Source organism: Falco punctatus (genome assembly GCF_963210335.1).
Source record: "Falco punctatus genome assembly, chromosome: 8".
NCBI classification, from domain to species: Eukaryota; Metazoa; Chordata; class Aves; order Falconiformes; family Falconidae; genus Falco; species Falco punctatus.
Window position 1 is genome coordinate 36,120,868 of NC_137588.1, and position 23,387 is coordinate 36,144,254.

The 23,387-nt window shown below is 43.3% G+C and overlaps 1 protein-coding gene across 1 annotated transcript; it reads right to left on the reverse strand.

The window, feature by feature from the left end:
• Positions 1-146: 146 nt before the first annotated feature.
• Positions 147-23,248, reverse strand: LCT (lactase). Its single transcript, XM_080399623.1, has 17 exons — positions 20,423-23,248; positions 18,446-18,525; positions 17,109-17,192; positions 16,029-16,131; positions 15,316-15,394; positions 13,846-14,533; positions 12,823-13,468; positions 10,057-11,616; positions 9,448-9,716; positions 8,724-9,014; positions 7,404-7,602; positions 6,541-6,743; positions 6,052-6,161; positions 4,057-4,191; positions 2,767-2,990; positions 1,826-2,062; positions 147-1,117 (listed from the first exon to the last, which is right to left on the reverse strand). The coding sequence occupies exons 1-17, from the start codon at positions 21,084-21,086 to the stop codon at positions 909-911; spliced, it is 5,781 nt and encodes a 1,926-aa protein (XP_080255749.1). The 5' UTR covers positions 21,087-23,248; the 3' UTR covers positions 147-908.
• Between the last annotated feature and the right edge of the window lie 139 nt (positions 23,249-23,387).

Sequence of the window (23,387 nt, forward strand, 5' to 3'; positions counted from 1 at the left end):
TTTGTGAAGTTCCTCTGAAGTACTTGTGTCACAAGGAACCAAGCAGTTTGGACCATACACTGTAATTTAAATTAGAGCAGGCAAACTTTGTTCCAGTTTAAGTTGCCTTACTTGTGAGTTGCTTGTATTAAAATCTGGTAAGATGTATCAGAAATAGTGTTTTGGGTGCTGGAAGAAAAAAGATGGGTCTTTCTCCTGTAAAATGGAAATGTTACAGAGGGCTTCAGTACAAGCACCTGGGAGCGTTTGTTTTTGAGGAAGGGTTGCAGTCTTCCCTCACGGCTCATTAGAACACTTCTAGGTCTCTGTGTGGCTTTGGATTCCTATTTAAAGGAGATTAATTAATTAGTCTTCAAAGGTGAAGGCATAATCCTAGGACCACTTCCATTTTATTTTTTTAATAATTTGGGGTACACAATTCAAAAAAATACTGTGTATTAAATGGGGAGAACCTAATCTGTACAATAGAACATTTTTGTTCTACATTTCTGCTAGACTAGTTCTTACCAGTGTAGACACTAACTTGTCTTAAAACCACTAAGTAGTGGTGGTGCTTCTAGGGGCTGCGCTCGGATCCTTTGAAGAGACCTGCGTTATCCAAGGGGAGATGACTAAGCAAGAACAGATACAAGGTGAAGTTCAGAATCTGTATGCAGGTGGGAATAAGCCTTTTGTTTTACTTTTGCCCTTAAGAAATCAAATCGTCAATGCCTGGGGAAAAGAGAGACATTTACTATAAAAAAAAAAACCTCTTCCTTTCTCTTTTAAAGTTAGTAAGTGAACAACAAAATGATGAGGAGCCATCACTAAGGCAAGGCACAAAGCTGCCAGTAGTACAAGCACTGGGTTTCCTTCCCTGGTACTATAAACTTCTTTAAGAAAAACAAACACTTCACCAAGTAGAAACTTTACAGTTTACTAAGTTTCATGTGTGGTTGTTTAGGGGATTGTCTGGATGATTTTGCATACAGGTATGCAAAAAGAGCTAAGCCAAATGCTCCTACTCCTGACAGAGCAAAAAGCACGTACAGTGCTATTTCTGCATTTTGTGATGTTAAATCTAATCCCAAAAAGCGCACGCTGGCAGCTGGTCCTGGTGTGATGTCTGTTGGTGCCACTGTGGGGGGGAGAAAACAATGAGAAGGTATTAGTAGGCAGCCCGGGGTGAACGCTTTCATGCAGACGTGCATCGCCGCTCCCAGCCTCTGCAAGGCTTTCAGCGCAGCAGCCGCAGGTGGGGGATCAGTGACTGGCACAATTCCAGCTCCGGGTAAAGGCACAACGAAGGCTGACTGTGCCCTTCTTGGGACTCCAGGAGAGGCCAGTGCTCTCTGGCAGCCATGGTCGTCCCCAAAACCCCCGCTAACCCGGGCTGCTGCTCAGTGTACTCCTCTAGTTCAGAAAACATAAATGACAAAAGATTCGCCCACAACATGGATTCATATATTCAGAATTGTTTAGAAAAAGCGGTGGGAGAATACCGAATGTGTGTGGCTTGGAAAATAGCTTAGGCAGTTCTGTTAATCAGAAAAAAGAACGGAATAACATTTTTGCAGCATCTTGGAGACAGGCATGTAGCTGGTGCTATCACAAAATTTAGTCATTGTTCTGGTTTTGCATGCAGAAGTGATACAATTCCACAGGAATATCTTCAGTCATAACAAAGACTGATGATTGGTCAGTGCACTACTAGAGCCCTTAAAAAGAATAGTGCAGAACAGGGTGATCTGTCTTTAAAGACCGTAGATTAAGGAAATCTTTTGGGATTAGAATCAGACGTGCACGCACACACACACAGAGGCACGATTTGTGCTGCGCTGCTTACCTTCAGGCTCCACTTCCAGACAGGGATGCGGGCCTGTTGCTGGGTCTGGAAACCCATTGCAGTTTATGATCTGCGAGTAAAACCTGGCAGAAGCCTTGGGGCGGCGCGGCAGGTTGGGGTCTGTGAAATTCACGTGATAGAACCCAAACTTCTCATCAAAGCCCACTGCCCACTCAAAGTTGTCCATCAGCGTCCATACAGTGTAGCCTCTTAAGTCGACACCGTCGAGCACCACAGCTGTTAAGAGGACCAGAGAGAACAGGTTAGCTGTGCAGATGGGGGACCGGGGGTGGCGCCACCAGGCCAGCGGTGGCCCAAGGATGCTCCAGGACGTTCCACCCCACCAGGGTGACAAGTGCAGTGAGGTTATTGCCACTTTAGCCGTGTTGGTTTTGCCATCAAAGTGCTGAAACAAGTGCTTGTGGGGCCTGGCTGCTAAAAGGCAGTAAACCAGCGCTTTCTGAACATCTGGCTGGCGAAAAAGCCCTTCCCCCATGTTGCTTCACCACTGCTGTAACTGAAACCAGTTTGTTTTTTTTTTAAAAAGACAACCAAACCAGAAAAAAAGACGCATTTTTTAGACACAGCAATAGTCAAAGTAGCTGTCAGAGTAGTTCCTCAGTAAGCAGTAGCACCTTCTCTCGCCAGATGCTGCTATACATGGGAGCTGCAGTTACCCGCTGAACCCAGGGTTGGTTCTTCCTTTCGATCCCCTTTCCCTGCAGCTGTGGCTACCTGTGGGCAGTCCCTGCTGAACCCAGAGCCTCTCCGAAGTGGATACAGAATAAGCCCCTGTGAGTGTGTAGCTTCCAAGTGTGACGGCAGTGGTCTTTTGGCTCTGATTCACAGCTTGCTTTATACACATCAGACTTGTGTATAGAGAGCAGACAACTGCTGCTCTCTAGAGATCTGGCTGAGCAGATTTAAAAAGTCATTCTTACCTTTCAGTGCTTCGTTAATATAGCTCCGGAGGTAATGTGTTCGCCAAGTGTCATTGAAGCGGAAGGCTCCCCTTTCTGAGATCCCATTTTCAGTGACGTAAATGGGAGGGTTGTTGTACTCTTCTTTTATCCATCTCAGGATTTTTCGGAAACCAAAGGGTGTCACCTTTAGCCAGACAGAACCAGAACCCAGCCAGCTGCGGTCAGTTACAGTAGCTACACCCCTGCAGAAAGGACACACGGATCAAGGGATCAGTCCCATGTGCCTGCGGCTGTGCCTGGCACCTCATTGCTGCAGGGCTGAGAAATACCGCGCTGAGCTCTGTACAAAACTGAGCCAGAGGTGATGGTGCGGCAAACCGGTGAACGCACAGTGGCCTGAGGGTGCTGGTGCTCGCAAGCCTCTAGAAAACAATGCTCATACTTCGCTTTATAATCACATTCAGCTTAAAATCAACTATGGCCAAGGATGTGATGTTAGCTCCAAATCTTCGTGCTTCGATACTATTTTTACTGTTCAGTGTATAACGCAGGGCCTGCACACACAAAACTGCCATTTACACCTATGTACAGGAATGCAAGACCGAGCCCGGTGTCCTTCCATGGGGCTAAACCATAGGGGCTCGGATGCAGCAGCAAAAGGAAGGTATAATAATTTCACATATTCTCTGTGGAAACGTTTCAGAAAACAGCCAATGTTCACCCCATGTGTAGTCCCACCATTATTTTAATTCTTATCAGGAAAAATAGTAAGCTCCTATTATCTACCTTCTGAAGCTGGGGAAAGAAATCTGTATCTAAATAAAGTCTTAACTGATGTATACTTAACCATGAAGTGACTTAGCTATTTCAGTTTGAACTTACATTTAGCGGATGTGGTGAGGGAACTAACAACTGTTTAACAGCAAATGGAGTAGCACCTGTAAACCAAGATAATCAAACTGCAGACTGGGGGCAAGAAATACAATAAATACTGTTTACAGCTGATCCCAAATGACTGGTAGCCTCATAAGTGCAAACTCCTTCCTTTAGCAGATCCTCCAATTTTCTTTGTTCTGTTTTTAACAATCACATTTATCATCAGGTCTGTAAAAAAAAAAGGGCTGTCACTGGACTTTTAAGAAAGTAACAGCACCACAGGTACTGCCTGGGGATATTCCCCCTAGAATTGGTTATAACAGCTTAAAATACCTTCTCACAGCTCTCTTTGCCATCAGTTTACATAGCACAGTTGGCCCAGGCTCCAGGTGTGTGTATTTTGCTTTACCAATAATTTACATTCATCCTTACCTGTCAGAGTCATATGACTGAACACCAGCAGGATAGTTTACTTTGTATGTTAAAATTGTAGTATAATGATTTAGGCCAAAGTAGTCATATGTGCCTTTAATTCTTTGCTTTTCACTTTCAGTAAATTCTGGAAGTCTGCAATAGACAATAGAGAAAAGCATGAAACGCCCCCCAGATTAAGTCTTCCAAGGATTTCCCCTTCTTTTGCTTCTAGCCCTCCCCCATCCTGTTGTATAAACTAAGCTTTTGCTAGACAATGCAATTCATGCTGCCTGCTCTGACGTTCCCCAAGAGAGGAACAGACCTTTCACTGACCAGAAAAGAGACACCTGATGGCTAGAGGTCCTGCTCATGGTCAAACCAAGAAGTGTGACCGTCATCCTGCTTTGTAAGACAAGAAACAGCATTTGACCAGTCAGGAATGCACTGGAAGGAATCGGTGATAATTCATTTTATTCACAAGTGGCCTGTCTCAGCCCACCACCCTGCAAGAGCATGACTAGCCCCGCCGAGAGAAGCATGAAACGGTGGCTCCCAGCAGCCGGTGTCAGCCAGGGGGTCCTGTCCCCGCTCAGGGGAGCTGGCATGAGCCCCCCCCAAACACCACTCCTGCCTGCACGCCCTGAGGGTGGCAGCCAGCCACGGCGCTAGCATGTGCTTCACAGCAGCAGGGGAGCGGGTAACTGCTGCAAGAGGAGCTCTTCTCTGGGTGGCAGCGTAGTGCTTCGTAGGTCATGGCAGAGGCCAATACAGTGCCATCTCAGGAACTCTGGCTTCTACAGAGGAAACAAGAAAAACTGAACTTTGGACACCCTCCATGTGTGATACTGGTATCCCTGGTACCAGCACCACAAGCATAAGGGGAGGTGCCATGATCCTTCTGGAGTAACATGGGAAAACCCAGGAGAAACTGGGAACTTGGCTGCGTGTGTGGATTCTACCATTTAACACCAGAGTGCTCAGTTCCCTTGAAAAGGCAGGCCTCCTCAGAAAAGAGCATCCCCCTTGGGGATCTGCAGCCCCACACGGAGTAAGAAATGGAGTCAGGGACATCCAGGGTACCCTGGAACAAGGAGCAAGGTCTCGGCTCTCTTTTAGCCAGAAGAGGGAGAAAATTCTGGGAGTCGGGTGCCCTTGGCAACCCCTGCTGAAAATGCAGCCAGTGCTCCTGGCAATTCGGTGATGCCTGGGAGTCTGTGGTCTTAGGCTAAGGACAGAACAGAATGAGATGCTTGGGCATGTTACCTCATAAAGCAACACTTTTATTAATGGCAGCAACTGCCAGAGAAGAAATAATGAACCCAAAAAGTGCCTAAGAACGCAAGTGTTTTAGGCACATATGAAAGCATAATTCAAACCTCGAGAAGACCTGCCTTTGCTGCAAAGCATGGGCTGACTCTTCCATTGTCTCCCTCATTTCAAAACAACTGGTCTTTCACATTTTCAGAAAGGAACAATCAGGAATAGCCCCAGATCTAATCTGCCCCATTAAATTGCTATTAAAGTGAAGATGGAAAAAAGTGCTTTCCTTACATGTGCCTGGAAAGGGAGAGAAGAGGGCAAACATTCACGATGGAGCACTGCTACCACAATTTTAATGGATTAATCCATTCCCAATTAATGGGAATAGAAAATAAGAAATGTGATTCAGAGGGACCAACGAGTTCTCAGTGCTCAAGTTCAGTATATAGTTTCAAGAAAAGTTAAAACACATTTGTCATGGTTGTCAGGTGTCTAATGTAGAGCATTTACTATATTCCTCTGAGCTGCCAACTTACTACCCCAATGACATGTTATATTAGTAAATTTAGTTTGCAAGAGAAGACAGGTAGCAGGCAAAATGTATGCTAGAGTTTTCCTGTAAGGATACAGTAAGATTTTTACAGTGACCGCAAAATAATAATTGAAATTTTGCACTTTATCAGAAAAGCAGGTTTCAGCACCGCAATTAAAAAAACCAAAACAAACAAAGCAGGCACGTGCCTGGGCTCTTACCGGGACTGGTTCAGACCCTGAGCCAGACTGCGTTCCCGAATCCTCTTTTTCATCACTTCATTATAGTCACCATTTTTGAAAATGGGATGAGCAAACCAACCTAGAAAAAACTAAGCCAGGAGATAAGGGAGAAGGATAAATTCTGTATCAAACCCAGAGATACAACCATTACTCCTTCATGCCCTGCTTTATAGGTTCTATCTGAATTATAACGAACAGGCACATGGCGATACCCGGGGATGCCCATATAATGGCAGCAAATTCAATAAGCTTTTATCACTAAAACCATATTCTGTCTCATTTCTGTTGCATACTTGATCAGCCACCAGAAGAGGGTGACACATTTCCTTGCAGCGATGCCTCTGGCTCATCCTTTTCTGTCAGCGAGATGCTGACCAGGGTTCAGGGCATCTCCAGCACCCAGAAAGGGAGTGCCACCATGAGCAAACCCAGAAGCAGCAAGGAGGGCTGTGAGTAGTGTCTTTGTACCTGCAAGAATTGTCTGACAGCATCAACATCCTCCTGTTTGTGGGAGTTCCTTGGTTCTGCCCAGTCAGAGTTGATGGTGATCGAGATTAATCCTCCTTGTTTTGCCCGGTAGGTCTCATTGTAGAGGTGCCAGGCTTCCGCATGGGCCTTTATTAAGTTGTGCCCCACCACGTAGGGGGCTCGCCCTGGCCGAATGGAGACGCCTGCAGAGACAGTAACAGCACAGGCAGTGGGAGCAGCAGCTCCCAGCTCTCTCACTGGCTGCTTCCCAAGTTAACACCCAGGACACCCAGCACTGCCTGCTAGCAAATGAATAAATGTGCAGCACCTGGTGCCCTCAGGCCCAGCCCTGGCCTGAAATCGCTGCCTAGGCAGGGACAGCTGAAGGCACAGCTGCAGTGGGCAGGCTGTGCAGGACCCTGCATTGCCCCCTCCTCCCTCTGCAGCAGGACAGGGGCTGCGAGCCCTGGCAACAAGCTGCTGCCAGTACAGAAAGCTGTGTGTTCCGGCCAGCTCTCATCCCTCCCCTTCCCTTGCCTGAGCTTGGCCCTCGTCCAGACTTAACCCTTCCCCACAGCCCCTGGAGCTGCTCTAGAAATGGGGTCTGCTCCAGGCAACAAGTGTAACCTGCAGGTTGCAGAACAGGAGAGGATTAGAGGAGTGGGAGGAGGATGGGTCCTGGAGGTGACAGGCAAAGTGCAAGAAGGACCTGTTCACCACACCACAGCAGTCCAAACCCCATTTATCCCCGCCACACCATCTTCCTTGCTTTACAAGCCCCTAGCATCTACTCCGCTGCAGCATAAAACAGAGTTGTGCCTTCGGTGCTGTGAAGGCTCTGAGGTTACACCCAGCAGTCTTACCTGGAGCGGCTGTGCCAACGCCATAGCCCAAATATGCAGTGTTGTAGGGTTCATTGAGGGTTATCCAAAATTTCACTTTATCTCCCAGCCTCTGGAAAAGGAGCTCAGCATATTCCTTAAACCTCTGAACTATAGTATCATTCTCCCACCCACCGACATTCTGCAGTGCCTGTGGGAGGTCCCAATGATAGAGAGTTACCTGTGGGGAAAGGCAGAAAGGACTGTATCAGTCACTCTTACTTTCAGAAATAAGGACAGTAACCCAGCCTCATTTATGAATGTAAATAAACTCTGCTTTGATCTGCAGCTTCCTGTTCCTAATGGTGTTTGAGTCTGTAGTGATCACTCGTGCACTCACATAAAATACCTTTTTGCCAGTCTTTTGGTTTCATTAGGACATGGGAAAATGACTCAAACTCTAGGGACTGCCTGATGGAAGATGAAGCTTTTACCACAAACCACCACAGCTTTGTGGTAGCAAGAACTCATCAGTGAAGAACTGCTGCACCTGCACTGACTCTCAGATGAAATACAGTCCAACAGAACATCTGTTTGGCCTGCTCCATCTGTTGGGCCAGCCTGCAGCACTGCCATGAAGGCACAGGTTTGCTCAGGCATGATCTGATGCTTGTGTGGATACTCCTGGATTGCCCCTTGTGTGGTGTGCATACACATCTATGCAGCATTTGGTGCAGCCACGTGCACTCCCTACACGTACCAGGATGGGGGGGGGGGGGGGGGCGGGGGGCAGGGACAGGGACAGCCAGCTGCGGGGAAGCAACAGGTAGAAGCAGAAAAAAGCTACATGTGTCCAAGTCTGTGGGGACAGGTCAGATTCACTCAACAGTGTTGAAAGAGCTGCTGATGCAGTGGTGAGGTCACTGTCCGTTACATGTGACAAACCATGCTGATCACTGGAGCTTCCTGACTTCTGGGAAAAGAATAATGTTACACCCATCTCCAAGAAAGGCACAAGAAGGAGGATCCTGGGAACTACAGGCTGGTCAGCCTCGCCTCAGTACCTGGAAAGATCACTGCATAGGTCCTTGTAGAATCCAATTCCAAGTACATGAGGGATAAGAATGTAATTGGAAACAGCAAACAGTAAGGTTACAGTGATCCTTCTGGGTAGTAACTGCTAGGCTGTCACTACATTCCCAGTTCATTTGCTTATGTAAAAAACATGTTTCCTTGCAGAACACAATGAAAAACAACTTCTTTGTGGAAGAGGGCATGGATGGGAACACATACATGTGCTTTGAACATCAGGCTTGGGTTCTGCTATTTGTTAGTCACCTGAAAGTTACCATTTCTAGTTACCTGAGGCATAATGTTAGCTGCCAGAAGAGCATCAATAAGCCTTTCATAGTAGTTCAGTCCCATTTCGTTGATGTATCTGGTGGTTCCATCTGGGAGAACACGGGACCAGGAGATTGAAAAGCGATAGTGAGACACCTTGAGGCTTTTCAGCATTTCCACATCCTCCTCAATCTTGTGGTAGCTGTCACAAGCTACATCTCCAGTGTCATCATTGCCGATTTTCAAGGGGGTGTGAGCATATCGGTCCCAAATGCTAAGTCCTTTCCCATCGGCTCTCCATCCTCCCTCAATCTGCAATTGAAGATGGGGTGGGGGAGACTGTTAGTAAACCCCAAATTTAGGTCTTGGTTCAGCCTGTTAAGTCTTTTTCGCACCACACAATATTTTGACTTATCAGCTTAAGACTAGAAATAGCAATAGTTTTGCTGTACCCAACTAGTAAGACCTTCTGGGCCTCGAGACAAGTACAATGTCACAGAACAGGCACCGTTTCAGTTCACCTGCTACCCCACGTTGGCTGGACCTTGTGAAGTCCATGCTGCTGTGTCTCAATTCCTGTGGTATAACCATGACCTTAAATATCTCCAAGCTCCTCCCTTTTACAGCAGTTGCTACACTAACCCTCAATTACTGTAAAACCTAATGTTACAAAAGCTGTAGTTGTCTCATCCAAAATGAATTAACTGTCTGCAGAAACTTTAAGAGTCCATCTCAGTTTCCTAACCTGATATGCTGCAGTCGCTACACTCCACCGAAAGTTCTCTGGAAACTCTCCATATAAAAATTCATCTTCTTTTGGCAATGGGATACCATTATTGCGGATGATTTCTGCATAGTACACAGCAGAGCGCTTTGGGGTTCTGGGCCTGTTGGGATTGTCAAAATCAACCCGGTGCAATCCAAATCTTGGCTCATAACCATTCAACCATTCAAAGCTATCCATAAAAGACCAAGCATTGTATCCTTTCAGATTAACACCATCCAATTTGTAAGCTGAAAGACCAGAAACAAATGGAAGAGCATCAGTGGTATAATCACATATTAAATGAACTGCAAGGAATTTACACGCAAGCATATACAGGCTTCTAGCTTCATAAAGCTGGCACTGGTCAACTAAGATCATATAAGAAGACTCTGCATAGTTGGAGGATACAAAGTACAAATGGCCATGCAAAGGAGATCATAAAAAGAGACACTATATTTATATTGTGTTCAGAATATTTAAAGACTGATATCAATCACTTGTAGAAACTACTCTTCAGAGGAATAAAGTAACCAGAAATCTAGGAGAGGAAACACACACCACCACCAGAGTAACAGCGAACACTAGTACCTTTTAAAGCTTCATCAATGTATGTTTTGTAGTAAAATATCCTGGTATTGTCATCAACATCCGATTTGGTCTTTATCCCCACCCCGTTCTTAATGATGTATATTGGGGGATTTCCATATTCTTCTTTGATCCAGTTCAGTAGCCTCCTCATGCCCCAGGCCACAGCCCGATGGTCAGTAATAGCTGAGGGAGGCCAGGAGCTGTCAGTCTTTGCTGAAACTTCCTGGTCATACTCGTAAGAGAAGGGCTTCAACCGGGTCGTTGCATGGGTTACAATTTTGGAGGTGTAGGTGTTGAAGCAGAAAACATCTGCCGTGCCCCTGATGTATTCACGCTCCTCCGCTGTGAAAACTGGTAGGCGAGACGATGGCAGGTCCTGGAGCTCACTCCTGTTCCCAACTTTCCACTTCATGACCTCAGGGTAGTCCCCGTTTTTGAAAATCGGGTGTGTAAACCACCCCACCAAAAACTGCAGGTACCTGTCTGCAGCTTCTACGTGCCTGGGGTCGCTTGGTGTCTTTGGCTCAACCCAGTCAATGTTGGGACACAGGGCAATGACCCCTCCTTGACTCGCTCTGTACTTGTCATCGTACGTGTGGTAGACCCTGGCATGAGCTTTCAGTAAGATGTGGGCAACCCTGTAGGGAGCACTGCCAGGGTCATTGACGTTGGGTGGAAATGTCCCAGTGCCATAGCCAGCCCAGGCAATGACTTGGGGTTCATTGAACGTAATCCAGAACTTCACCCTGTCACCAAAGGTCTGGAAACAGAAATCCGCAAAACTATCAAACAGGTCGATCAGCGCGCTGCTCTCCCAGCCACCAATGTCCTGGAGAGCTTGTGGCAGGTCCCAGTGGTAGAGAGTGACGATTGGAGTGACGTTGTTTGCAACCAGTCCATCAATGAGGTGGTTATAGTAGTCAACTCCATGGCTATTTATTGAGTTGTTCCTTCCACTGGGGAAAATTCGAGACCAGGACAGAGAGAAACCATAGTTCTTTACCCCTAAGGCTCTCAGCAGGTAAATATCCTCCTCTACCTTGTTGTAGCTATCACAAGCTACATCTCCATTATCATTATTCTTTATATTCCCTGGGACATGGGTGAAGTTATCCCAAATGCTGGGTCCTTTGCCATCAGCATTCCAACCTCCCTCTACCTGGTAGGCAGAAGAAGACACACCCCATGTAAAGTCCTCTGGGAATGTCCCATAAAAGTACATGTCCCTTTCAAAATCTGTTTGGGATGAAAACTTCTGCCAGACGACTTTTGCCTTGGAGGGAACTTCTGATGCTGGTAAACTGGGCAGCTTTGATGGCACAGGTAGGTCAAACACCACTGGTGTAGAAAATCTGTCCAAGACTTCAGGTGGGAAACCATTTTTTTCAATAACGCTGGAATAGAAATAAGCAGATGCCCTGGGAGTCCTTGGTCTATTGCCATCTCCAAAATCCACGTGATGCAGCCCAAATTTTAGGCTGTACCCTGCCGGGCCTTCAAAGCCATCAACCAGGGATCGAGCCACATATGACCGAACATCAACTGTGTCTAGTTTCACCGCTGTCACAGAAACAGTACAAGACACTGTCATTCATTGGAACAACTTCTGAACACAGCACAACACAACACAACACAAGCTCCACAACTGAGGGTACAAGTGTGATAAGTCAAACATATACAAATGGTCTTTTAGGCAAAAAAACCCCAAACAATTAGAGTATCTGGTAAGAAAAGCAGTCAGCTCCACAACAGGAGCTGGTCTAATGCTTAGTGATAAAAATGCATGAGAAAAGAGGTATTAGTGTACAGGACACTTACGCCACTGGTATCCCTTTCCCTGTGTTCTTGTTTTCAAGCACATTTCATCAACTCAGGTATATGGTGCACTTTTAAATTTAATACTACAGTTAAACTGAAACAAGCCTATTTAGTGCTTGCCTATCTTCCCTGAGCACAGGAGAGTTTCTTTTAGCAGAACAGCAGAGGCAAGTCCAGCGTCCTTCCTCACACTGCCTACAAAAAAGTACTATCTCTCTCTCATTCCAGAAAAGTTCACTTTCCATATGCAGTCCATCTTCTTTACTTCTGCTGAGGCATACCAGCAATGCTAAATTGTGTTTTCCATAGCTCTGCTTAAGACTTCTATCAGTATGTTGAGAACTAGGTCAAGAAGATCAAATGCTGTACACTGATCACCAACCTTTTTAATATAGCATATTTAATAAAGTTTTCCTGACAGCATGGATTTGTGTATCTCAAGACAGTATCAGTGAAATTTCTATTTGAAATCTCAAATCTCTACACCTGCCCGGAAGTCCAGTTTACTAAGATTATTTCGACAGCAACTGATACAGTTTTCCAAGATACAAGCACACCTTGAACCTTGCTCAAAAACGATTGATATATAAATATCTCCCCAAAAATTCTAACCTGAAATGATACAGGATGCTCTCAGGTAGATCTGCTTAATCAGTAAAGACAGTTCAGTCCTGATCTACGAGATGTCACCAGGCAAGAGCCTGTCTACAGGGAAATCTTCTTCAGCAGAACTGAAGTATATGAACACGGTTGTCACACAGGGACTGATGTTTAGGGTCCAGGCTACATTAATCCATATATATGAAGCACATATGTGGTCACACTAGATACACAATAGGCAGCTGACCTCGCATCACTACACAAGTGGCAATATTTTGAAGTTACCCACCATGGAAGGAATAGAATAACTATTTGACATTATTAAAAAAAAAATAAAATTCTCCATACCTTTTAGAGCTTCATTGATGTACCGGTGGAAATAATCCACTCGCACAGTGTCATTAATAAGATCCCCTCCATCTTCCGTTGGCATACCATTTCCTGCTATGTAAATTGGGATCTTTGTCCCTGTATATTCCTGGGACACAAACTTCAGCAGCCTTCTTAATCCCCAAGGGACCACATGGATCCAAGAAGAGGCAGTCTGTGGCCAAGAAGGATCTACATGCAAGGAGAAGTTCCCGATGCTCTCGTAGCCTGGTGTGCAGGTCCCATTAGTCATGGCACTGACCAGGTAGGAAGTGTAATGGGAAAGACCAAAAAAATCTGCAGTCCCTTTCACCCAGGACTTCTCCTGCTCTGTAAACAGAGGCAGCTGTGCAACTGTTGTGGAGCACTGCTGGTTTACTTCCTGGATCTGAGCCTTCAGGATATCTGGGTAATCCCCATTAACAAATACAGGGTGAGCAAACCAGCCAAGCATGAACTGCAGGTACCTCTCAGATGCCCTCACGTCCTCAGGGTTGGTTGGAGTCTTGGGTTCAGCCCAATCCGAGTTCAGAACCAGCCCCACCTTTCCCAGTTGCTGAGAACGGTATTTGTCATTATACAGGTGCCAGACCTTGGCATGAGCCTTGAGAATTGTGTGAGCCACCTGTGGGCAGAAAGCACAGGAATATGCGTCACACTGTTTTGCACAAGGAATCTTAAGATTATTGCCACGTGAGAATGTCATCTCCATTCAAAAGAAGAAACCTTGACCAAACAAATAAACATAGCCAGAGACTGCAGTAGGTTTTGGAATAAGCAGAAAAATCTGGCTATCCATCAACACCAGCTTTCAGAATAGAAACATAAAATCAAAACATCTAGCATCCATTAACTAACCCATTTTTGGCAGGTATCATAAATCCAACAAGCTTATAGTTGTCTCAAGAGGCCACATTAGTCTTGAACATAAAGTATGGAACCATCACAGGAAAAACAACAGTGACAGCAGCTGCAGGATCCTAGTTATTCCCATGTCCCTACCTTGTAAGATGCTACTCCTGGGTCAACGATTCCTGGAGGATGCTCTCCGGTGCCATAGCCAGCGTAGCTGATAACCCAAGGCTCATGGAAAGTAATCCAGAGCTTGACTCGATCCCCAAAAGTGGAAAAGCAGAAGTCGGCATAGTTTACAAAAGCATCTATAATACTGTCATTCTGCCAGCCACCAAGAACCTGAAGAGCTTGTGGGAGGTCCCAGTGGAACAGAGTCACCATGGGCTCAATGTTAGACTCTAGCAACCGATTAATTAATTGGTTGTAATAATCAACACCCTTGGAGTTGACGGTCTCGGTGGTGCCAGCAGGGAAAATTCTAGGCCAGGATACAGAAAATTTGTACAATTGGGGATGAAGACCCCTAAGCAGGTAAACGTCATAGCTGGTTTTATAGTAGCTGTCACATGCCATGTCTGCTGTTTGGTTCATGTAGACATGGCCTGCGTGTCCAAAGTGGTCCCAGATGCTCTCTCCTTTCCCATCCTCTGCCCAAGCTCCTTCGATGTTGAAGGCACCTGTGGATATGCCCCAGAGGAAGCCACCTGGGAAAACATCTTGCAGAAGAGAATCTCTCTCCCATTCAGACTGTTGAGCAAATGTTTCCCAAACTGTCTGATAGGACGAGCGAGGGGCAAGAATGGCATCTGGGTTCTCTTGTAGAGTATTTGTTTTGCTGGAAATAGAATAAAAAGAAGTTAAAGGTGGATGCCAGTGCCACAGAACTTGCAAACATGAAGGATAAAAGAATCGTTTGCTTCCCATTCAGCTCACATAAGCCATTTAGGGAACAGTTTCTTTGTAATTGATCAAATCAGCCTTCTGCCACCCAGCTAGCAGACGCAGGTGGAGTGCAGTGAGCTAACCGCAGAGCGGCTCCAGAGCTATATATCTAATGCATTTCTTTACAGGTAGATTCTCATCATTCATTACAGCTACACCAAAGGTGCAAACAAAATCCTTGCAGTGTGTAGCGATTTCACATGCTACAACTGCTCTCATGAATTCCCATGGGATAAGCTAAAACTAATTAATCCTACTTCTGTAATCCTTAGCATCTCCCTGCACAATGACATCTCCTACATTTCTGTAGGCTCAACTGGCCTCTCCCCTAACAAAGTCTCTGTTTATTTATTTAATTAATTAATTTAAACTATTTTGTTCTTGAAAAGGGCAGAAGGCTTGGAAATGTACTTGTTACTATTGGCTTCAAGGTGCAATTTGGGTAACCAAGGACAAGGAAGCGTGGAAGAGGATTACGTTACCCGTAATAGTAGGATAGAGGATTGCCTGCAATAGCAAGAGACAGGGCTCAGCAGAAAGGCATTCCTTTCCAGTCCTTTCAGCAATTAACAGCAGCCTTCACCATTAAAACTGCCTTGTGTCTGCCTGCACATAGGTTTCCAGAGAATACCATTTTGTTATAGTATCTGATTATATACAGGATAAAACCTGTACCTTAACACTTGAGATGATGAGAAGTCCAAGAACTCGTTAACATCATACCCAATTGTACGTGTCTCTTCTTTATTAATAGCTGAAAACACAGAAATGGTAAGTGATGGACTCAGTCACAGATACTATGGACTGCATGACAGTACTTGTACACACAATTACCCTGTAGAAAGAAGGTGTTTTTCATAACTAATAGCTATTTTTCCTCAGATCAAATATGATGGGGTTTTATTAGACATTTACAATTTCATGTTAACAAATGATCATAGAATCATTTAGGTTGCAAAAGACCTTTAAGATCATCAAGTTCAACTGTAAACCTAACACTGCCAAGCTCACCACTAAACCATGTCCCTAAGCACCACATCTACATGTCTTTTAAATACCTCCAGGGATGGTAACTCCACCACTTCCCTGGATAGCCTGTTCCAGTGCTTGACAACCCTTTCAGTGAAGAAATTTTTCCTAATGTCCAATCTAAACCTCCCCTGGGGCAACTTGAAGCTGATTAAAGTTATGAAAAGCTTTGAGGAAGATTTCCTGCTTCCCCTCCCTCAACACTCACCATCTACTCTTAGTTTTCCAAGAAGGCTATGAAAGAAACCATGAAGTTATTTCATCTAATAGCAGTGGTCTGGACTGGACATTTTGAATTTCCTCTATAATTTGCCATGCAGAGCTTAGCTAAAAAACTCTTCTTGAAACATGTCACTCACCTGTGACAATGGCAGCTACTGGTATGAAGGGATTGTCTTCCGTGGAACCACAATCAAGGAACTTTAGACTAAAAACCAAGATCTCTACGTCCTTCCAGACATTCTGCAAAACCAGAAGTCAGACTTGTATGAAAAGAAGCATCAGCCAGCTAGTAGAACCATGCTCTTCACATTTGTTGCTTTTAACACAGAGTAGGAAATACCTAGAAGACTGAGAATGGGTGATACATTTCCTCAAAGTTAAATTCATAGATCAACAGAGTAAGCATTAAATACCACCCTCTGTTTTTCTCTGATCCAAAAAAAGCCCGCAGCAAATCAAAGCATAAACCTCAGAAACTTTTAGTGTTCAACCTGTCATTGAAAAAGCACAAGGAACTATGCCCTTTTTTGCACACTTACATGGGAAGAATCTGTTGCCACAAATGGTCCACTCCAGATTTTTAGAGTAACTGCAGCACACTGGGACCCTAAAGAGAGCAAGTCTCATGGGTAGCTCCTTATTCTGCTACTCAGTTGCTGGATGACTCTTGTCTTGTGGACTTTAAGAATGCAGTTCACTGCCAGAGGTTTAGCATCAGGTACCTGTCCCTAGCATCACTGGTATTGTCACTGCTGCGTGACCTAACCCTTTCACAAACTCATCCTCATTAACATTTCTAGCACTGCCTTGACTGATAAGGAGTTGTAAAGTTTGGTAGCACCATTGCAGAACCCACGCTAGAATAAAACACTGTCTTCTGGCATATAGGTATTAGCCTAACAGTTTATGAAAAACTTAGGATGTGAGAGGCGAGGTTTTTCAGTCCTGGACAAAAGAATTACGCAATTCTAGTCATTAATGCATCAATAATGAGCACTGACCAAGATGATCCTTTCCAGCACTTTTGAGCACCTGTTCTTAAGTCAGACTTACAACAGAGAAGTGAACACACTATGCAGCTATTTCCTAGCGTAGCTGTTGTCTGAGCTCTAGCAGCAAACCACAACTGTTTAGACAAGCATCAAGAAACATTAAATTCTCCTTCTATTTCTGGTCTGTTATCTGCTGCTAAAATTTAACACTGTGCATAATGTTACCTGGAATTCATTCAACTTCCTGTAGAAATCCGTTTCATTTCTGCAATAGTACTGAAGGCTGAGAGACAGAAAATCTACCGAATTCTGGAAACAAGAAAAGGAAAAGAATCACCCTGGAGTAAAATGTATTTTTTGCAAATAGTACATTAAAAACATACAAAATTGTGGAAGTGCATTGCTGCAGTAAGAAGCTATACAGCTATATGGGAGCCCTGGGCAATATAATGAGTACAAACTGGATACTGTATGGGAAGATGCATTTTGTATCTCTCCTCCTAAACAAAGTAAAATTTAAACAGCTAAATGAAATTCTAGGAGTATTTTATTAATTTAATATTGATGATTTACATTTGATTTTTTAATTAGTAAGACTGTCTACGATTAACCACACAGAGAAACCTTTGCAACTACGCCATTCAGGCAGGCCTTATCAATAATTCTTTGGGGAAAGTCCACTTCAGAAATCTTTAATCATTCCAAACAACAAGCGTTATCCCACCAGATATCATCAAGTTCAAGGGAATAGATTGTATTCTCTCATTAAATCAGCTGATGAAGCTGGAAACAACCTGATAAGCTTCCAGGTTTTTTTGCAGTCCAAGGTTTGGTCCTAGTTTAGTCAGCTTATCTAATACAACATCTTTCCTCTCCCTACAAACCACACCTTGCTTATATCCTTGAAATGTCATGCCTACAACACTGCCTACCTATTACTAAATTTTGAAGGATCGTGAATACAAGCAAAAAAACCTGCATTATCATTTGTCCACTGTATCCTACATCAACATCCTCTATGTGAAGACAACTACTAACCGAGTTTGGTCTTTATAGAAAGGATGTCATCATCTTTGTAGAGATTATGTTCTTATGTCGTGCCATCCCTGGGTAACTAGATCAATTCTAGCACGGCTCTCTGTGTTTTAACATAATAAGCAGATTTTTTTTTTAATTAGCAGCTATTTAAAATTAAATATCCATTTCTTTGATGGTCCATTAAGTAGACTTGCAAAGAAAGTTACAATGGGTACACTTTTTGCAGAAACCTTGTCATTTAAGCATGTATATTGCTAAAATTGCCAATTGTGAGAGTAAATATGTCTCCGTATTTCTTAATCAATGCTCACTAGCCAAGAAAGGATGGTGCAGTCATTTTCAAAATCAGAGAGCTTCATGTGATCAGACTAACCAATTGACTAATTTGATAAATTTTACTTAATTGGTCAACTTGCTAAAATTGTATTTAACTTGCAACAATTCACTTGATCCTGTACATTAAAATCAAGTTAAATTGAATCAAATTTATATAGTTTTGGAAATAATTTCTGTTAAGGTGTTACCTGAATTGAAATTGAAAGCAATTCTGATAAAGCGCTATCCAAGACATGATCCATTCCTAAAGCAATGGACAGCTTTCCACCTTTGGGGAGAAAAAAAAAAAAAAAAAAAAAAAAAGGCAGTCTATTGGTAGTATGCTAAGGACAAAGAAAAAATTTCAGTTCACTGCAGTCATTTTAAAACCAGTTGGAAATTTTTGAAGATGTGGAACATCAGACAGTGCCCTAGGTAGCTGATTTCAGAATACCCACTACAAATTCAACAGAGAGTTGAAGGTGACAGACTTCAACAAGTTTTTGTCAATAAATCTTTTCTTATCATGACTGCTCATAAACATCTTAGCACTGTTGCTTGCAGGAAGGTGAAGGTGGATCTGAATACAGCTGTTCAGTGGGTCCATGCATAATAACAAGCAATATCTTCAATTTTCATGCCTTTGTGGTGATTCTAAACTGGTTATTTTTAAAATGCATTCAGTGCTGGATGCTGCTGAGATGCTGGGAACTTGGGAGGGGACAGGTGATGTGGGAGGGAAGCTGGGCAATTTCTAAGGGCTATCGCCAAATAGCATGAACTGTACTGCAAAGTATTCCTCACAAATGCAAGACTTAAAAATAAGTTCATTTAAAAAGTGGAAAAAAACAATGACTCAGCCAGCTCTACTGGTTGTCTGCCTGGGACAGAAAAACTTCAAGCCCAAGGAAGACAGCTGTTTAGAAAACCCCAGATACCCATCACAGAAGACGCGAAATTCTCTTGTTCTGTTTAACACAGGCAGAGGTAAGATTTAATTACTTTAAAACCCCAGTGTCTGCAATGAGGAAAGCCAAATAAAGGACACTGCAGACATCCTCATACTATTACTATCTCACAGAAGATTTCCTGAGCCTTGCTTCTTCATGTTTTGAGGCAAGTTTCAGGAATTTTTAAGTCTTTCCTCTGTGGGTCAGGAAGAAGTACACAAAAATACATTATTATCTACAAAATAGCTTGATTATTATGACTTTGTCATTACAAACAGATTAAACAGAATAAGGCTACATTTGAGTAGTTTTAAAGTAATTTGTAGTTTATAATTTTCATTTTACACTAAACAGTATTTTGACCCTTTTAAATTAACTTTTAAAAGTTAAATAAACACATTTCTCTTTGATTAAATGAGGTGTCATTTTAAACCATGATCAGTTTTGTTTAAGTGGATTTTGTCAACACATTTGCAAAGCTGTCCACCTTTTCAGTGGAAGGCTGATAGCTGAATTTGACCTGATTCTTCAAGCTAGATCTTGGGAACACATCATGACTTAATGAAAAAGCCTGCACCTATCATACATAAGGGATTATAGCACAGCCACTGACTGATGGCGTGATCTTCCTCTCTTAGCTGAAATGGTAGCAAACGCAATCCTGGTTTTTCAATGACACTGAAATAAGTAATAAGGCTTTAAAAAGTAGGTGACTGAACTGGAATCAAAAGATTATTCGTAAGTCTCAGTCCCACTTTCATTATACCACACATTTAAGGTTTGATATATGAATAGTATGAGACCATAGTTCATCAGGGGTATCTGCTGATCTTTAAATTAAGAGCACATGGACAACAGCCGTTAGAGAAAAAGCATATAAAAGTATTATAACGTTTGGTTTTCAAGTACTAGTTTCTACGGCTCAGATTAACTGGAAGCTATTTAATACTTCCCTGATGCTTAAAAGATTAAACATAACTATACACACATACACATATATATTATCCCCAACTATTTTGGTTATCATTTCAAGTAAAATTCAATTACCCATAAATTATAAAATAATTATTGAAATAATGGATTTGAAGGAACTTGTTACTCGAGGATTCCTAGGTAATTCTGAGAGCATCGACAGCATATTCACAGAGATTGTGTGAAGCAGCTGCCATTTAACCCCATCACAAAATAGTTGTGAAAAAGTCACGTTAAAAAAATCCCTCTTCCCATTCTCCTTACCCACTGGTGCGTATTTCTCATGGTAGACAGCATAAGCTCTTTCATGAGCGGCAGCCAGGGCCTGGGCTTGGTCCCGGGGGTCATCATAAGGCAGGCTTTTAAGGACCTCCGGCAGGTCACTGAAGCTGAGCCACACGTCGACCAGGTCTCCAAAAACATGGAAGCTGAACTCTGCGTATTCCACAAAAAGGTCAGCAAAAGCGTTGGCTTTCCCACCCACAGCCTGCACAGCCACAGTGCCAGGGACACGCTGGTGATGCAGAACTGCCACTGGCCTGAGGCCTGCAGCAATCAGGGTCTTGAGCAGCTCCTGGTAGCACCGCACTTGAGCTTCAGCCGGCTTCCTGGCATTCCCTTCTGGAAGAACGCGTGCCCATGGCAGGAAGATCTTGTAATGAGTCACTCCAATCTCACGAAGGTGGGAGAAGTACTGGGGCAGTTCAGAAGCCACAAGATCTTGTTGGCACAGGTAATCATGGGCTTCAGTCACGGCAGGGCCCTGATCTTCCTCAGAGAGGACTTGGTCCTGCAGATACAATCTAGTCACTAGCTCGCTGGGTAGAGGTCCAGCAATGGCGATAAAATTCTGAGCAAATTCTCCCTCTATCCCAAGACTGGGAGAAACTAACAGAAAGAAGATGACTGTCTTACAAACTGGCTCCATTGCTGGAGCTGCTTCAGAAACTGTTATTCCACACTACTTATATTACAGTAGAAGTAATATTTAACTGAAATTATCTGTTGAACAGATAAACGTTCCCAGCGCTAGCTGGCACTGGAATGATAATGACTCGGGACTTTCTATCAATAGATGAACAGACAAATGAATACAAAAAAACACTGTCAAACAATTAGTTGGACAAAGGTCACATGGAAACATTTTCTGAGACACTCAGGTTCCCTTTTATGCTTGAACATCAACTGACATTTACTGATGCTGCCTCCATTTCAGAGAAGGACAAAATAAGTAAGACAATGCTTTTCATCTCCTCTTGGCCTTTTTTGGCTTAAGGGGCATCCCAGCACAGCTCTGGATGCAGAAAGTAACAACAGCAGTTACTTGCACTGCTGAGACTGGATGCCACCATGGCTCAGGGTAGGCTCAGGGTACGCAGGACAGCAAGAGGCACTAATTTTGTGCTCGAATCCTTGGGTGCATAAAGGAAATCTGACATGTGGCATCTTACCCACTTAGAAAAATGGCTATTATGTGAATTCAGGCAGCAGCACGTGTTCTTATGCCAAATAACATCAAGAAATTTGAATATCGTATTCATAATATGAATAATTGCCAAAATGCTCCCTCCTTCAGCCTTGAAAACACGTGCTCTCTCAGCAGGGTGGACACACACAGATCACCTACCTGAACTGCTGCAGGGAGGAGGTAATTTTCCTACATTCAAATACAGCAAAACCAAAGAGCTAAAAACATCTGCTGCCTGAATACAGAACATGATTAAATCAACTAAACATAAAGTTCTACGTAACCATATTGAAAAGTCAGTTCAAGCTCTGAATTTATTACTTTTAACAACCAGCTTTTTGTCTAACACATACCTGGAATCATCTGGGCAATTTATTGCTCTGTCAAGCAGTATTATCTGTAAATTACAGTAGACATCTCTCAACACTCAACATTACTCAAAAAGCCAATTTTATAGCTTATACAGGGATTGTAATTTGTGTACTTTGACCCCGTTTGACTCCCAGGTGACTCTGTTTTTTAGGAAGCCTTGAAAAACTTGCTGAAGGACTGTGCTTACTGTTCTGAACAGCGAGATGTGCTCTCCTCCTCGCCCCCCCCCCCCTCCATGTTTGAATAACAAGTTGGAATAGAAACTTCAAGAGCCCCACCTACTGATGATTTTTCAGTAAAGCAGCATTAATTCAGAAACAGAACACCCCTCATAGCCTATGAAGCATTCAGAACTGGGGAAAGAGAAGGCGAAAAATACTTTCTCCCATGTATAGAATATTTATTGTCAAAGATTTAGGGGAGGAGAGGGGGAAACACATAATGTGGTATAAACATCTTCCTGTCCTTTTGAAATTAAGTGAACAATACAGAATAACGTGCAACTGTTGCTGCAGGTGAGTGACAATTTTTAATGAAATGTCGCATTTGCCAAGATGCAGTTTACAAAATGAATTAGTAGAAAGAAGTTACTGCAGTTACAGTTGGTAAGTTAGCACCCAGTGATGGGTCGTGGTGACAAGTATTTATGATTCCTTTCATTCCTTAAATGTAACTATTCCCTTTAACGATATATGCTTAATTAGACTAAGGCATCTCTCTCCAAAGCTCAGGGAGACTACCAGGAAAGAGATGCCTATCTTACAAACCACCTCCTTTTCTGGACCTGCTTCAGAAACAGTTATTTCACACTACTTAAAATACTGAGTTTTGATATCTTTCATGCTATTAAAAATGTCAGCCTGATACCAGCACCTAAGAAACAAGACAAATATTCAGATATTTTTAATTCTTAATAGAGTATTTAATAACCCCATAGCATACAGCAAATAACTGAAAGCAATAGAAACTCGAGTAAAATTTTCTTATAGAAAAATCTACCAGCAAGTTTACAAATAGAGACTTAAAAATCCCTCACAACTGACGGCAGTTTTCAATTCACTTACAAGTCATTCATCAAGATGGGGGTTTCTGACCTCCTGCCCTAGAGCCTTGCTTTGGGCTTGGCTATTTTCAATTTTCTATTTTACATATGCAACAGAAGCATACACATCTTCAGTCCATCTAAAAAGAAAAAGCAGCAATCAGTTTCTCATTATCTGTTACTAGAAGTTGAAAAAAGTTTTTGAAAAACAGCATCTCTCACAGAGGAAATTTATTCTTTAAAGACATGAAATACCTAGATCACTATTTTTTCAGCCTCAAAGCATAGGCATAGAAAATAGCACTTCCACATAGGAGTGACAACAAACCCACCTCCAGACAGCTCCA

Bases quoted from the DNA above. Each gene is read 5' to 3' on its own strand.
- LCT (XM_080399623.1), bottom strand. From the start codon at position 21,086: ATGGAGCCAGTTTGTAAGACAGTCATCTTCTTTCTGTTAGTTTCTCCC. The intron at 9,015-9,447 runs GTTAGGAAACTG...CTTCAATTGCAG, and splicing joins TAGCGACTGCAGCATATCAG to ATTGAGGGAGGATGGAGAGC. The intron at 2,991-4,056 runs GTAAGGATGAAT...TCCTTTCTGCAG, and splicing joins CAGTCATATGACTCTGACAG to GGGTGTAGCTACTGTAACTG.